We start from the raw sequence: 16,417 nt of genomic DNA, 5'->3' as shown, positions 1-16,417 counted from the left end.
CAGAGCTGAGGCCTGAATTCTGCCTTTCCCGCTCATCAACAGACAAACACCCAAAGCTGTGGGGAAGAAACGAGCTAAAGACAGACAGTGCGTCAGACTCAGCTTGGTGTTGGCCTATTGAAGTCAATGGTGTTACACCAGGGGTGAGTTTAGTCCAATGGGTCTATGGAAACATCACTTGCAGCCTATAAGAGGGACAAATGCTAGAGTGATAGTAGAGAGTTGGCTTTGGACTGGAGAATGATTTGGACCTGAAGAGCTTGATTCTGGCTCTTGGACCTGAAGAGCTTGATTACAGCAGTGTAAATCAGGAGTAAGTCCTTTAAAGTCAATGGGGACATAGTGGTGTGAGATCAGACTCAGGCCCCAAGGACAAATCTCCTAATGCCCAGGCCCTCTTGTATAAAAATGAAGATCACAGTTGCACTGTACTTGTAGAAGTCCCTCCCTCAATCCTCCTTCCACAGCTCCAGAGATCAAATTCAAGAGACAGCCAGCGTGACATGTAATGGAAGACCGCGCCCGTTAGGTCAGGAACTGTGTTGGGACACGGGCAGGTTAATACACAAGACAGGATTTTGAGTGAGCAAGTCACTGAGCTAATGCAGCCCAGACAACTTGGGCAGAAGTTGGGGCTGGCTCGTATCCACGAGATCGGAGACACACTAGAGGGGCTACACCTACCAGAAGATGCCCAGGACAAATGTTTCCCTGAAAAATGCAACTGTAGTCAGTCAGTTTACATGATGATGTGGGCTCTGTATTTACTGCCTCTCTCCATGACTTCATTCCCAGCCCTGTAAACTTTCCCTAGGCTCTGGGAGTCAAGCTGGTTCCCCACTTAAGTCACTGCCACCCATAATAAAAATTCTGCAGTCAGAATTGAGCTGATGGTGTGCAAGCCAGATGAGACTCCAGCTCCCCCTCTCTTACTGCATTGGAGCTGTGGACTGACAGGAGCAGATACGTGATTTGCTCAGGAAAGTGCACAGCTCTGGCTCAGAGGTGTCCTGGGCCCTGAGCTTTGCAGTCAATGTGCCATCTTACAGACCCAGGCTTGGAGGCATTGTTACTTTACGCAGACGTATGACTTACCTTCAGCTCTTCTATAAGAGGATGTGGAATCCATCTAGACTGTGAAACCTGATGATCTCTCAGAACCTGCTCAGCAGGATAGACATGGATTTCCATGAATCGCCTCAGCTTGCGGTAAAGATCCTGGGCTCTCCCAGGAAGGCCGTCAGGAGAAAGAATAAGATGAGCTTTGGAAGTGTGAGCTGGTGAGGAAGGTGCCACGGTGACATAGTTTCTCCTGGAGAATGCCCCATTCCTGGTCCAGGTACTGTAAGGTCTTGCAAAAGGTTTTGCAGCTGGACATTCTTTAAACACTCGAAATCCTTCTTTTGTAGCAAAGTCCCACGCTAAGTTGGCCATGAGCTCCACCTGCTTTCCGCCACTTTCAGCTGCAGCTGAGCTTGCTTGACCTGCGTGAAATGGAAGTGATCAATAATCACCATCTGCTTAGAGAGTCCGCATGACAGAGGTCCAAAACACCAGCACACACTAGCACTCAGCGCTGGCGCTGCAGGATGCAGGATTATTTTATAAGGGATATGACAACGATGTCACAGTTTCTCTGATTAAACACCAAGTCTATCAGCACCCTGGCAAGTTGCCAACAGAGTCCCTAGTAGGGTAAAGTTTGAGCCGCCCCAGCTTGGGAGGACAAAGTGCCCAGAGTCAGCCCTGAATACCCCAGTGGATGAGTCTGCAATGAGCAAAGCAAGGGACACATTCTACAGCAGCGGGAAGAGCTGAGCCCAGGCAGAGGGACGCATTGTGCTGCAGTGAAGGGGGAAAGAACACTATATAGGGCCCAGGGTGATTACGGATTCCTCTCTCAGCTTAACAGACTTGGCTGCACATTATTTTTAATCACGTCCATGCCATTCCATGGTTTCCTTGTGCTAGTGAACCAGCAAGAGTACCAAGTACTGGTACCAAGCTTTTCGCATATGTACCAACGGCCTGGGCTTTGCTTCTGTGATCTCATGCAAAGCCATCAAAAATTTCTCCTCTTGTTCAAAGATCCATCATCTGCAATAGCAGTCACCCCACCTCCTTTCCTCCAAGGCACAGCAGGTCAGACTTTGAGCTGTGTTTCCTGGTCTTCGACTTGGCATGTGATAAAAGCAGGCCAGGTGCGGGGTATGGTTAATATTGCTCCCAAAGCCCTTCACAATATACATGCAGCCCGGCTGAAAAGTGGCCAGCTCTGGGGTAGAGGGCAGCAATCAGGCAAATACTAGTGCTCACCTACAGCAGCCCCGCCTAGTAACCACATCAGACCTTGCAATGCAGCAAAAAGCAACAGCTAGTAAAACACATTGTTCTTGCCATCTCTGTGTTTGTTTGCAGAAACCACTCCTTTATTACAGATGGCTGTCTGAGGGAATGCAGCGCTGCTTGGCATTCCAACTAGCCTCCATGCCAAAGCCTCCCAAGGCCTATGCAAGGGAGGATTCATTCTGTAATTGTTGTGAGCCCTTAACTATTTCTCTTTGAATAATAACCCTTTGCCCCTCTCCCACACCTCACAAACATTAAGGAATGAAGTCCCCCATCACTCCTCCGAGGAAGGGGAAGGGTACATTTTCAGGATGGCACCTTTTGGGCCTGAAACTGAAATGCAAGTGCCAATCAGAGTATCATCATCAAGGCAAATCCCAAAGGAACACAGCCTCACAGACTGAGTGCCAAATCCGAGTGTGTGCCCCTCCAATTATATTCTTTTTACAGGTGTAGGCTCTATGGGCACGGACTTTGTCTATAAAAAGTGGGGGCAGCGCTCAGTCTGACTGTAAACGTACCCCTGAGCGACTTGCCCGTCATCACAAAGAGATTCTGACGCCGAGCTGGGACTCGAACCCAGATCTCCTAATGTCCAGCTTCATGCTGCAGCCACAAGCCATCTTAGCCCTTCTAGAAAAACTTGACAGAAGTGGGCTGTAGTCCACGAAAGCTTATGCTCTAATAAATTTGTTAGTCTCTAAGGTGCCACAAGTACTCCTGTTCTTCTTTTTTTAGAAAAACTTGCTACATTTGTCCCTCGATCCTACCACACTGTGTAAGTCACTATTGCCTTCTACTGGCCGGAATTTCAGAGCCGCTCAAAATGTATAGTTATGATGCCCTCTAGAGGTGCAATACTGCTACACAAGCTACTGTACAGACATTTGTAACTGAAGTCACTTCCCTGCTAGTGGTTAAACACTACTACACTGGTACAGCACTGACATTTCTTCGGTGTGGTTGTGGGTGGACCGTGTGTGTGTGCAGCATATAGAGGATAGATAAGCCTCCATCCTAATACATGTGGCCTCAATTGAGCATTCAGGGGCTGGCTTCATTTTCTCACCTGTGAGCGAGCGTTTGTACACACCCTGCAAGATGGCGGCCACTCTGAAAAAGGAAAAGGCCATGTAGAAATTCCAGTTCTCAATGGGTGGAATTCCCATGTGCTCACAATACATCTGAAAATACTCCTCTGCTGTGGGAATTCCCAACTGCGTTACATCACAGTCCTTCAAACCTGAAAGAGAATCCGGCATAACAATGACTAGGCAGGTGGTGTTCTCAAAGAGAGTCAGACAGTTCTACGGATTCGGTTAGTTTCATGACTGGCACACATGCTTGGTGGATAAAGCAATGGCCTTTCTGCTCTCAGGTCCAAACTCTGGTGTCTGAATCGTAAGCCCACCTATAACCAGGGACAAATTAGCTTCGGAGAGGCTCAGGACTAAGAGAAAATGAAGTGAAATGACCCTCTGCCTCTAACAGATACTTGAATTTACATCAGCAGCAGAAGACTGACAAGTCTCTATAGGAATTTGGCCTTTACTGAGGCAGGCAGCATGTGATTGCAATATCTTTATCCCAAACCACCATTCTTATAAAAGAACAAAATCACTGCCAGTCATGGTGGTTTCTACTGAATCTGAGTACAAACAGAACTTCCTGCACTAATCACTAACTATTCTGAATGTGTCCTGGGCAGTTTTGAATTTAATCAGGCCATTTTTCCCCTGTTAATCTTCTTCCTACTTGACGCAGCAGTAAATTTCTCATCTTTCTAATCTCTGGCTTTGCAATACCACTACTGGTGCCACTATTTTTTATAAGCCTCTAATTTCATGGAGTTTATAAATGGGACAAAAATCCTTTCGGTCTGAAGCGTGGCTCATAGAATTTCAGCCTGAAAGAAAAGATATTTGCTTCAATCCATTTCTGCAGAAAATGACTTCCAGAGTTTTAAAATGACTTTGGTTTTGATAAAGACAGGGCAGCGAGGGGAGGGGGGGGGAAGAGGGGAAATCAAAACCTTTTTTATTTTAAGTGGCATTTACAATCTGCAAACCAAGGTTTTCCTCAAACCCTCCATGCTACTGGCCCCAACACCTGTATTTTCTAGTCCTATGTTGCTTTGGGGCTAAATACACAGAGACATCACATCACAAAGCCGAGTGGTGACAGTTGCTCTCTCAATGGTTCCACAACCAGAACAATGACAGGAACACCATGTTCACTTCTGGGCACCTTCATAGTAAAAGGTTATTGACAAACAGGAGGAAGTTCAAAGGAAAGTAACAAAAAAAGTTAGGGGGCTGGAGGGATTGAGTCCTGAGAAGATTAGAAGGGCTAAATATTTTCAGGGAGGCTAAGCAATTGGACACAAGAATCAACTACATATATCTGAAGATGTCAACACCAAGGAGAGAAGAGGGTTCTTTAGGGAGGTGAGAAAAGGTAGAGGTGGTGATGGGATGAGATAAGAAAGGGAGCCCTTGTCACAGCTGAGCACCCTTCACAACAGTCCTGGCAGTTTCTAACCAACGTTTCCCAGCTCTTTATTTGTAAAACGTTCAAAATAGGAAGCAATGTGTGCCTTCCCCAAGAGGACACACTGTACCTTTCAACATATCAAAGTGAGAAGGCACATAGTGGGCCATGCAGTTGTACGCCACATCAGAGATGGGATCTCCTAAGGTAGAAAGTTCCCAGTCGAGGACAGCAAGGACTTCTGGCCCCTCTGGATGAAAAATCAGGTTATCCAGCCTGGATCAGAAAGGGGAAGGGTTTAGAGAAGTCCTAAGAGAAAAAACACTCACAGAGGGAGAAGCATTCCTGACAATCGTTTAGTTTCAGTTAAACAAGTGACCTGGAACTCTGTGCTAGTTGGGGGATTGATTCCATATCACTAGCTCCTTTGGGAGGGCTGTGGAAGCAGAGAGCTCAGCTCTGGGAAGTGATGGACAGAAGAGGCTTAAGTTGTTCAACCTTCTGGCTGGTTAATTGTGAACTGACGTGGTTTAAAGACAGTTTAGGATCTCAGATCACTAACAGAAACTATGGCATGTGCCAACTGGAAAATGACAGACTTCAGGTCAATTTCAAAATGGATTTATTGGTCATTTTAAGCCAACACTTATAATTTGTTAGTGATTCAAGATTCCAAACTGTTTTCTGCTGACTTTTTGTGTGATGTAGACTAGAGGCTTCCAAGAGTTTTCACAGAGGTTGGCTGTGATAATGGGGTGTGAAAGGCTCCTGCTGAGATGCAAAGAACCCACTCACTCCACTCACAAATAGGAGTTTTATTGGTGAAGGAAACTGTAATGCTTTATGTCTGGATGAGTTAGTGATCCGCCATACAGATCCACCATGCAGCATCAGAAATGCAAAGGAAGGGCCAGGAGCTCCCCTAACCCAGGTCCTTGCAAGGCAAGTGAATGAGAGCTGTCTGCAAGGCAGGACGGGAACATCCGAGAGGTATAATTAGGCACAATGGGATGATATTAAGACGGGGGAGAGTGAGACAGATTAGATTACTCTCCTTGAGGGGAAAGGTGGGAGCAGAGCTGTCAGGTCATTGCTTATTATTTATTTATAGACTGCATGCCACTTCCCAGGCACTGAGAACTAGAAATGATTTATAGGGGCCGATCCTGCCCTGGCTCCCAGGGCACAGACTACATGGGAGATAACAGGTCCTTTCCAGCTCTAATTTCTACAGGTTAGAGGAGCAGCTCCTATATTTGGATTGTAAGGTCTTTGGGGCAGGGACCCACACTTTGTTCTGAGTTTGTACAAAGTCGAGCACAATGGGGTTCTCCTAGGCACTACAGTAATACAAATAATAAATAATAATAATAGTTCAGCCAGTAGATTGAAGTGTTACAGAGAGGTAGCTGTGTCATGCTCCAGCAGACCGCAGCGGGGCACAGATCTGCAAGCCAGCCTACCACCATAAGGAGACAAATGCAGTTCTTGCTCCAGGCAAATTTTTTAGCTCATGATAAAAGTAGTTCTCACTAGTCAGCATTTTGACCTCCCCACGTGCAGCCATCGTATTACTGAAGGGTGACCTCCTTTGTAATACTGGCAGCAGGTGAGCTAATGCCACAGTTAAGCAGGGCTCCGTCAAAACCACGGATCTAGTTAAACTCTCACTACTTTAAACTTCACGTCGCAAGGTTCCTTCTCTGACTGCTAAGAGTGAGGCAGAAAATATCGTATAATCCCCCAGGTTATAGATTCATAGATTCTAGGACTGGAAGGGACCTCGAGAGGTCATCGAGTCCAGTCCCCTGCCCGCATGGCAGGACCAAATACTGTCTCAATTAAGCTGAGATCAGCAATGGTGCGGCTTTGCAGTGGCTGTGCCCGAAAGAGAATCCAAACTGCTGATGCAAAAGCAAAGCTGGGACTAGAACCCAGGCGTGCTGACTTCTAGTTCCCTACTCCAACTACTAGATTAAACTCCTCTGCCCCCAAGTGCCACTGGTTTAAATGGCTACAAATGCACTAGGCAGATGAAATGGGGAGTGAAATGCTGCATGTACCTCTTGTGAGCTCCCAGGGTGCTGAACAGAGCAGTGATGCAGCTTCCTTTTCAAATAGCTTTGGAACATAGTGCTGGGGGGTTCTTGGAGATCCCCCTTTCTTCCTCCCTCGGTAACACATAGTGCCTTTTCCAAATGGGTGCCGGCAGACAGCTAGTACCTGAAATCTCCATGCACAACTGTGGTCTTCTGGTTCCCTGGGAGATGCAACGGGAGCCACTCAATGAGTCTCTCCATGGCAGGAATAGTGTGGGTTTCTGTGGCTCGATACTGCTTCGTCCAGGTTTGAACTTGCCGTTGAACATAGTTACCTAAAGCCAAGGGAATTAAGTCTCTGGGGTATAGTTCCAAATACAAGGAGGCCTTTGAAAATAACCACAGAAGAGCTGCATCTGGAAACAGTCTAACAGCCAAAAACAAAGCCAGTCTCCGTTCAACCAGACAAATGTACACTTCTCCAAGAGAGCGTTTTGCTGCAGCCATGGGCCACAAGCAGCCCCAGAATAATTGGGCAGAACTCCCAGCAGCCCAGGAGATTTGCCTGCTTCTGCTCAGGCTGCCTTTGGTCCTGTAAGTCTGGTGAAGCAGAAATATCCGTCACCCTTTTTACACTTGGCAGCTTTAAGGAGCAGGATAGGTAGAGCATCATGCATAGTGGCTGGCTTACGGCAAGATGGTCACCCAAGTCATGTTTTGTTGCTGCCTCAAGAAGGGAGTCTCCTCCTGTAATACTGCAACTCCTGTGGTTTGGGTTAAGAACCCAGTATGTTCTCTATCTGGGCACTGTATCGGTTCCTGGCAGGGGAATGGCTTAGCTATTCCAACTGGTTACAAATAACTGGGGTCCTAAACAAAAAATATAATTCCAACAAAGGCAAAATCCTGGCACAGCTGCTCAGCAGGGCCCTTTGCCCCCGGAGGCAGCTCTGCAGGGGGTACTGTTGAACCTCTGGGGGCAGGATCTGAGGGAGCCCAGTCATTATGATAGCAAACAAATGATTGGCAGGCAGAGCCAATGGGAGGAAGCTCTGGAAACTAATTCAAAAAACCACTGATTCCTGGAGGATCCCAAGCAGCTGTTCCATGCACCCTTGACTGGCCTGAGGATCTGTCATGCTGCTGGACAGCTCCACTTCCCCACCATTGCCCTAAGGATTTGGCCTTATGTGACCATACCCCTTTAAAAACTAACACATAGGAAGAGCATGACAGCAGATTTCCTTCTCACCGTGCTTCCCATAATCCTCCAGTCCAGCCGCTTTGAGGTCTACTCCATGGATTTTACAGAGGACTTTGTTCATAGCCGTGTAAATAGCCCTCCGCTGGCCAGGGTCCAGGCCAGGAAGAGAGTGGTCCTTGTAGATGTGGCCGGTGCAGTATTCCATCAGGTAGAATGGGGTGCCGATGATACTAAAATGACAGAATTGAAACAACCGTCTTTCAGTGACAGGCCTCAGAGATGAGTCGAATATTCCTGCATCTATTGCATCAGGGTAGAGAAGTTATTGCCAAGTCTGAACATGCTCTTTAATTCTAGGGTTTGTTCTGTGCTGAGCGCAGCGTTTATGCCTAACGAACAAAAATCAGAATAGTTCTTATAATAAATAACGACAGAACCCAGTTAACCATTATAACCATCTGCTGTAAATATCAGTACAAAACAAAAGTGCAGTAAAGGTCAGAAACGCGATTATGTAAAAATAATGCCTTTCTCAACAGAGGGGCTGAGTTTAGGATCAGGGGCCAGTTTGTGCTACTGTTTACACCTATTAGTCTTGTACAATCAGCACAGCAATGGGAGAGGGAGATGGATTCTATTCCTTCTCATGCAAGAGCCTGTAAGAATTGTTCGCCAAGTTTCAGTTGCTGCTGCTGATGATGATGCAAAAGCCAGAAAGAACTCAGCTTTAGCTCTCAGGGTGAGTTTGCAGGGCCGGCAGGTAGAAAAATCATCTTGTTACTTGGAACTTGCGTATATTTGAACTGGAACCATACAGGGAGTGCCACTATGCCATTTTTGCAGTCTCTTTTCAGAGCGTAAGAGCGATTTTAATTAACTGCAAAAATAAAATACTAAAGACACACCCAAAACAAGCTGAATAATATGTTATGGTGCTTTGCACTTCTACAGCCTCTTTCATCTGGAGAATTCAAAGTGCTTCACAATAGTTATTAGTTAAGCCACAAAAGCCCTTTGTGAGGTATGGACAAGGGACACATAGGTGAAGCGTCATCCACCCTGAATTACAGCAACTTCTGGGGTAGATCATGGCAGCTGTTTAACAGCACCTAGCAATGCTATAGAATAGTTTAGAGTGGGAAACAAAATTCATATACCCAACTGGTAGGCAGAATGGAATTATCTGAGTGGAAATTTGGTCAGAACACCTAGGTTAACCCCATTATTTTTGCAAAAAGTGCCAGGAGATCATTAGAAGCCACAAACAGGCAGGACCATCCAAAACACAAATGCCCAATATTTCAGCATATCTGCAGTAAGACCAAACATTCTCCACTGGCCACACACACTGTGCCTTTTACATGTCTCTTCCACAGACAGCCAAGACAGGGCTCCTTCCTCCTGGGTTGATTTCAACACTTCTTCACAGGTATGACAGTCACTGAAGTTACTGCACCTTTCCACATGAACAGTTCTATCTGTCTAACTGGGTTTTTCTACAACTTCTGTCACCTTTGAGTCTGACAGCGGCCTCCGCCTCTGCTCTGCTATAAACTGGGAGTGGAAGTTTCTGGCTACAACTGTCACTTACTTTTGATGAAAATTGGAAAAAAAAATCACCTTGAATCTTCACAGAGTGCAAACACTTTAGGAACAGGAACTCCGGCCTCAGCAAGAGCCTTCAATACCCTGCCAGGACAAGCAACCCGGAGAGACTTTGTCAGGAGAGAAAGAATTGATCGTTTTTTGCCTGCTGCATTGGTGATGTTAAAAAAGGTGCTGTCCTTTAAATACGAAGGTAACATGCTAGATCAGGGGCTCCCAAACTTTTGTACTGGTGACTCCTTTCACACAGCAAGCCTCTGAGTGTGATCCCCCCCTTTATAAATTAAAAACACTATTTTTATATTTAACACTATTAAATGCTGGAGGTGAAGGCTGACAGCTCGTGACCCCCACATAATAACCTTGTGACCACCTGAGGGGTCACGACTCCCAGTTTGAGAACCCCTGCGCTAGATGGACATACAGAAATGGAATCATGCTATTAATGTAATATTTAGCATTCATCCCCACTTTATTACTGGCTTACATGTATACAGCACCTTTCACCTAGCAGGAACTCAAAGCATTTTAACATACACACACAGAGGAATCACTTCATCCCCCATTGAAATGCAGCCATCTCTGGGGTGGAGCATGACTGTTTAAAAGCACACAACATTACCTAACCCATACATTACAATTCCCTGTCTAAATTGTTAAGTGTATACATGTGCCACTGCCCCTCTGCCGGACAGAATGTCAGACTTGCCAAGTAGGTCACCCTTTAGAGGCCAGAGGCTATAAGTCTTAATACTACTATAGCTAAAGGAGATTGTCCTTCACATCAAGTAAGGGTGGGGAGAGACCTGTGGTCTATTCCTGATGATGACTGAAATCTAGACAGCCACAGAATCGTCATAAAGTGGAGGCATCTTGTGTCCTACTGAAGCTGCAGCGTGAGTTTAACAAGACAGTCTACTTCCATCCAGGGTAATCACATTCTAAGTCAAAGAGGCTACCACCCCCCACCGCTTGCAATATGCACTCTTAGAGCTCTAATCAGCAGGAGCTCAGTTTTATGCATCATCCTAAAGGAGGTAACGCGGCAGCACAGTAACTCATAATGCTATGCTGCGTCACTGGTGCAGATTCAACCAGGTCACCTCTTGAATCGCACGCAGCACTTCCTTAAATGTGCTAAGAGGAATATGCCTGTCACTTATACTACAAAAAAGGATCTCTTGCCTTTATGTGTCCTAAATCTGCCAGTTTCCTACTGACAGCTACTCTCATGGAGCAGGGCTTGGAATAGAAAAGGTGAGACTGGAAACCAGCACTGTGTACAGGATGTGCACATTTGGAATTGTGTTACAATAATCAGAGAGCTCCTATGCTGGCCAGCCAGAATTGGGAACGGTTCAGTAGCGCACTGTGCTTTTTCACCTGTACTCCCTCTCCACGGCATGAGCAGTCGGAAGTAGGTTGCCAGGAGGTTTCTTCCTCAGGACTAAGTGACGATCCCCAAACTTGATATAGTAAGTGGGGTTCGATTGTCCATGACTGAACTGTCGTAATATCAGAGGACCTGAAGGTTTGAAAAGGGATGATCAATGAAAAGTACAGGAACTGAAATTATTTCTCATCTCTTTTCCATGTTTTATTTTACTCCAAAATGGACAAAGCTAGAGACTGTCACTTGCATCAGCAGAAGGCTGAGCACAGCCCCATTGTTACAGAATCAGTATGGGCCCCTTTTGAGTGACCATGATCACTCTTGGATGGCAAGAAACCTGCTTGACCTTTGCTCTGTATTTTTTGCCCAGCGCTCCTTCCCCCGCTCCCCAATCAGGAAGTTCTAGGCACGGGTTGTTTCTCAGAGAAAGGGAAAGGACCTATTACTCTGCATTAACAAGAGCTGAAGGCCGCAAAGTGTAGAGCTCACTACAGTCATTTGGGCCTTTGTCACCGGAGACTGGATCACTGCACTGAGTTCTGAATGGGCGGGACGACATCTGAAGACCATTTGGAAACTGCAGCTAGTACAGAATGCAGCTGTTGGCTTGAGACTTAAAGCCCTCTACCTTGTATCCAGCAAAGCAAGCTAGAGGCTCCTTTCACGTGCCATTCCTGCTCTAAGGGTTATCCTGAAAAGTACTGAGCACACTGGCCCTGATCCAGCAAAACACACATATATAAATAACTTCGAGTAGGTGCATAGTTTCAATGAAGGCAGTAGGATTACTCACATGCTCAAAGTTAAGCACAAGCTTACTGGATTGGGGACCGAGTGCTCTGCACCTTGCAGGTTCCCTTGTTCAGGGATTTCCATACTTTGTCATTCCATTTAGCCATATTCCCCTTACAGTCTCAGCCCTCCCTTCCTCTCTAGTCATCTCTAGTAGTACCAGCTCTAGTCCGACACCAAAAGGGACAATCAGACATTTCTATGGCTACTCCAGACCCAGTCTTTAGCGATATGAGAGTGAGGACCACACAGCTCTGCACTCCTCCTGGCCCAGAACAGACAGGGTCAGCTCCTCAGCACAGAGGTGTGAGCTTGCTTGTAAACTTTGATCCTCTCACTGGGCAGCACATTTGGCTCCCAGCCTTAATTCACTAACATACTCCCCTAGTATTTCAACTATTAATTGGTCGTCATCTGATCAATCTGAACTGGTCATCTGCAGTAACTGCTGACAGCATGAATTCTTCTCCAATTTAAAGTACTGTCAGCTAGAAAAGTGACTGTAAAAATGGTCCCTTCTAGCTCAGCAGATCTGCTCCATGTGCATTTTGAGAGTCAGAGCTGCTGATTTTAATGATGAAAATCATTTTTTACTGAATTTTATTCCTGCAGAGCTGACACTTAAGGGGGATTCTATTCTATCTCCTTCATCAGCAGAATTGTTCACTAATGTCTATTTTCAAAATCTTTATTATGGGTGATAATATATGAGCTGAAAAGACCTCAGTTTGGCACTTTGATCGCTGGGTCTGATTGCAGTTAGAAAATCATCCTTTTTTCTTGTAAACTGTGCACATGATCTGCAGTCTTTGACAGTCATGTTTCAGAATACCATATAAATGCACTTCAATATCATTTACATAACACTGGCGTCTTTGTTTGACTAATTCAGCATATTACATATTATACATAGTGTGACCCACAAGGGCATAGCTTCTAAGTCAACGGTGCAATTTCTTTAATAATACAGCCCTCTCCTGGCTTGAAATAGAGGTGAGATTCTGGAAATCTAATGGCAGAAGGAAGAAGCAAAGCTGAATACTGGTTTTGCACCAGTTACGACTAGATCCAAGGAATTGGGACTATCTTAAGGTTTTAAAAATACTGCTTTTTAAAATCCAAACCAATACAGAGCATAAAAAAAAGGTCAGCTTTGGTTCAGACATGCAAATGCTAGGGATTCTGGATTTCTGTAAACCGATCCTCCAAGCCCTACTCAAAAGGATATTGTCAAGCAGCAGAAATTCAACATATAAAGTTCTTCAAGCCTAATGTCAAAAGAAACATTTTCATGATTTGTTTTTAAATTTAAATTTAAAGGAGTTTTTTTTTTATTTAGTTAAACATTGCCCATGCAATGCTTGCCATCCAAAAGTTGCACAACTGTGCTAATGCAAGAAAACACAGAAATGAAACTGACTAGAAACCAAAGCAAAGTTAACGGATCTATTTTTATTATCCAAGCAGAATGAAGTATGCAAGTAAACAAATAGCACGAATAATGAAAAAGAAATTAGATGTGTTGAATTCTCTCTCTTTAAATAATCTTAGTAGTTATTAATAGTCCAGCTATGGTACTTGCTTGTATTGAAACATGACTTTGAAATCTGACATTGTTGCTTTAAAACTTGACCTAATCCAAATTAAACTACAGACTTTCTAAATGATGGGGTGTTTACATTGTGGTCCTAAATGGCAATGTAATACCTGTGTGCCTGAGGCAGCAGCTGGAATCCCCTGGCAGAGAAGTGACCTCCTGCCAGGGAGTATCATTCACTGGCTATTACGAATTTTACAAGTGTTGGAGAAGAACCACTATAAACAACAAATGCCTTTTAAGAAAGATGCAATATCTAGAAGCTTTTGGTCAGAGAGCACAATGCTACACAGTACAGATACTCACTGTACAGGCAGACAGTACGTCGGACATCGAATTCAGCATAGTCACAGAGTAGGTTTTCCTTCTAACTATCCAGGTAAATACTAATAACAATGTTTTAACCAGCCTAGCATTTCACAAAGAGCTTGAAAAGGTACCTAAACCATGAGAGTGGCTTTGCAGTAGTTGATACTATTAATATTTTTAAAAATCTATTTGTCTTATGCTGGAAAGAGCCAACAGACCCAGAATATGTGACCTTTAAAGTTGTAAAGTGTAAAATACCTGTTGTCCGGCCACCTAGGACCTCTTCAAGGTACTTCTGTAGGGGATCTTTTGGGATTTCCATTGTTGGTCTCACTAAGCGAGTTTGTGGAACAAATCCCCACAAAGGGAAGCCCAAGTAGGTTTCTAACTCTTTGAGAGCTGCTTCTGGGTCATCAACCTGATACCGGCGAGAAAAAGTTGTATGATAAATAGCTAATAAGATTCTGATCTCTTGGCAAAGACAGGGTTCTGCATTCTTGTGACTGCTCTGTAGCATCTGCCATGACACTACACCAAAGGTAGCACCAATACTGCCTTCCCTCTCCTGATCTAAGCACCTACATTTTGCCTGGTTTCTGTCCTAGGAGAAAGGAGAAGCAATTCCAATGGGGAGAGGATGATCGTATTGCAAGCACAGGCTATGATAACAGTGGGAGTTCCCAGTGGGACAGGCAGAAGGAGGTCAGAACTCAGTCCACCAATGAGTCTTATCCTTACCCTTCCACCTCCTCACCATGGTTTGGAAGTTAGCCAACCCCCAGCTGACATGTACATGAGGCTTATCTAGCTTCCACAGGGCTAGTTAATTACGCCTCACAACCCCATGTTTGGCAGATGTCATTACTGCTGTTTAACAGATGGAGAACTGAGGTGCACAGGGAGGGAGGAGTGACTTGCCCAAGGCCCACAGGGAGTTGGTGGCAGAGCTGGACATGGAACCCTGCAATCTTGGCATCCATAGTTAACCCTGTGATTACTGGTGTCATACAGGACAATGGACATGTTCAATCTGTATCTAATGCCGTTGTGTGAAAATACTAGCACATTCACATCAAATGCAGAATTTGGATTTAGAAACCAAGCCAAAATATTTAAGACAATAAACGTTCTACAAACAACTGTCCCCATGCAGCCCTGAGGGTGCTACTTTGTACCTTCACTGTCTTAATGCCAAGCTGGGCGGCTGCTTTCAAGTTCTGCCCAATATCATCAAGGAAGATGGATTCCTTTGGCTGAACACCCAAGCGCTCCAAGCATAATGTATAGATACGAGGGTCTGGTTTGCATATCCCTTCCCGGCAAGATTCAATTACCTATGACAACATACGATCGAGACAGGTATGCACAAAGCCATTGTAATTCTCATTCATGAATATCAGGACAGTTATGGACATGGAGGATACAAGTATGAATGAGTGTGTGACTGACACGCAGTGCAATAAATGAAACACAGGACCGTGAGACTGCTGCACATGCCTAAACAGTGGGAGAGCTGCCCTGGTAGAGAGGCTATGACCTAATCTGATGAATCATTGTTCTGCAGACATATTGCCTCAGCTGTGATCTTGTCAGATCAACCAAGCTAAGCACGGTCAAGTCAGTACTTGGATGGGAAGCCTTCAAGGAATACTCATGGTGCAGGTGGCTCCATGGGTGGCACTCTTTCACCAGTCAGTACTAAACCAATAGTTTGATATTGTGCTAAAGGCGGGCTGAACTGCTGGGGGTGTCATCTTGCAGATGAAACGCAAAACTGAGGTCTTGACTGTTATGCTCATCAGCAATCCCTAATCAACTTTCACAGTAGTAGAGATGTTAACCCCAATGTCCTGTCCAAATTCCAATTTCAGGAAGTACATACTGTCTCCATAAATACTGCACTTATAACGGGATACAATATTAGCTTAGATACCACATTGATGGGCACTTTAAAAAGAGAACTATCTAAGATACCGACATTTTCCTTCATTTCCTGTCCTAAATTATTGAGTAATCTTGCTGTGCATTGTTAAACAGCAACCACATTCCAGAGGGGATGACATTTCACTGCTAGGCGTGTCCTATATCCAGGGTATGCAGCTATTAGAATGCTTTGAGATGAAAGGCACTTTAGAAACATACCTTTATTATTATTATAATATATTATCTTAATAGATACTGGTTTTTCTAGTAAAGCACATACAAGGAAAGGTGAATAGAAAATGATCTAACATCCAGATGTTAACAAGATGACGTTAAACAGCCATGACTTTTAAAAACATGGATCTGATTTTCTTCATGTCTGAATTGTTTTTCCTTCAGTGAGGGCTATAAAACAAGCCTAACTTATGAGTGAACTTCTGGAGTTCTGTCAGTGCAAAAATGGGAGTTGGCATATATAGGAAAAGTGTATTGTTAAAAAAAAAGATTTAAAAAAAGAAATTCCTTCCTTACAAAAACAACATCCTAGAGGACTGAAATCCACAGAATTGGACAGTTTCGATTTCCTTTTCCCCTATGCTATTTGATTCAGTGTTGCACGTCACTCAGCCAGGCCCATGACACTATACTTACCTGTTTATGAAGTCAGTTTCACAGTCTGGGTCTCCTTATATACTGTAGTTGGGATTCAACACATA

General features: G+C 44.7%; 1 protein-coding gene across 2 annotated transcripts in view; it reads right to left on the bottom strand.

Annotated features, from left to right (window-relative positions):
* The window catches only part of ACAD10 (acyl-CoA dehydrogenase family member 10), a 31,696-nt gene that overhangs the window by 9,696 nt on the left and 5,583 nt on the right, over positions 1–16,417 (bottom strand). For both annotated transcript variants that reach the window (XM_054006036.1, XM_054006037.1), the window contains 9 exons: positions 14,954–15,112; positions 14,037–14,196; positions 11,071–11,212; positions 9,703–9,771; positions 8,131–8,312; positions 7,063–7,213; positions 4,970–5,115; positions 3,419–3,592; positions 1,096–1,484 (listed from right to left, as the gene is read on the bottom strand). In XM_054006036.1, coding sequence (XP_053862011.1) covers positions 1,096–1,484; positions 3,419–3,592; positions 4,970–5,115; positions 7,063–7,213; positions 8,131–8,312; positions 9,703–9,771; positions 11,071–11,212; positions 14,037–14,196; positions 14,954–15,112 — 1,572 coding nt within the window. The remainder of the gene's footprint in view (positions 1–1,095; positions 1,485–3,418; positions 3,593–4,969; positions 5,116–7,062; positions 7,214–8,130; positions 8,313–9,702; positions 9,772–11,070; positions 11,213–14,036; positions 14,197–14,953; positions 15,113–16,417) is intronic.

Source organism: Malaclemys terrapin, chromosome 16 (assembly GCF_027887155.1).
Source record: "Malaclemys terrapin pileata isolate rMalTer1 chromosome 16, rMalTer1.hap1, whole genome shotgun sequence".
NCBI lineage: Eukaryota > Metazoa > Chordata > Testudines > Emydidae > Malaclemys > Malaclemys terrapin.
Note: the sequence above shows the minus strand (reverse complement) of the source record. Positions and strands in the feature narration are given on the sequence as shown.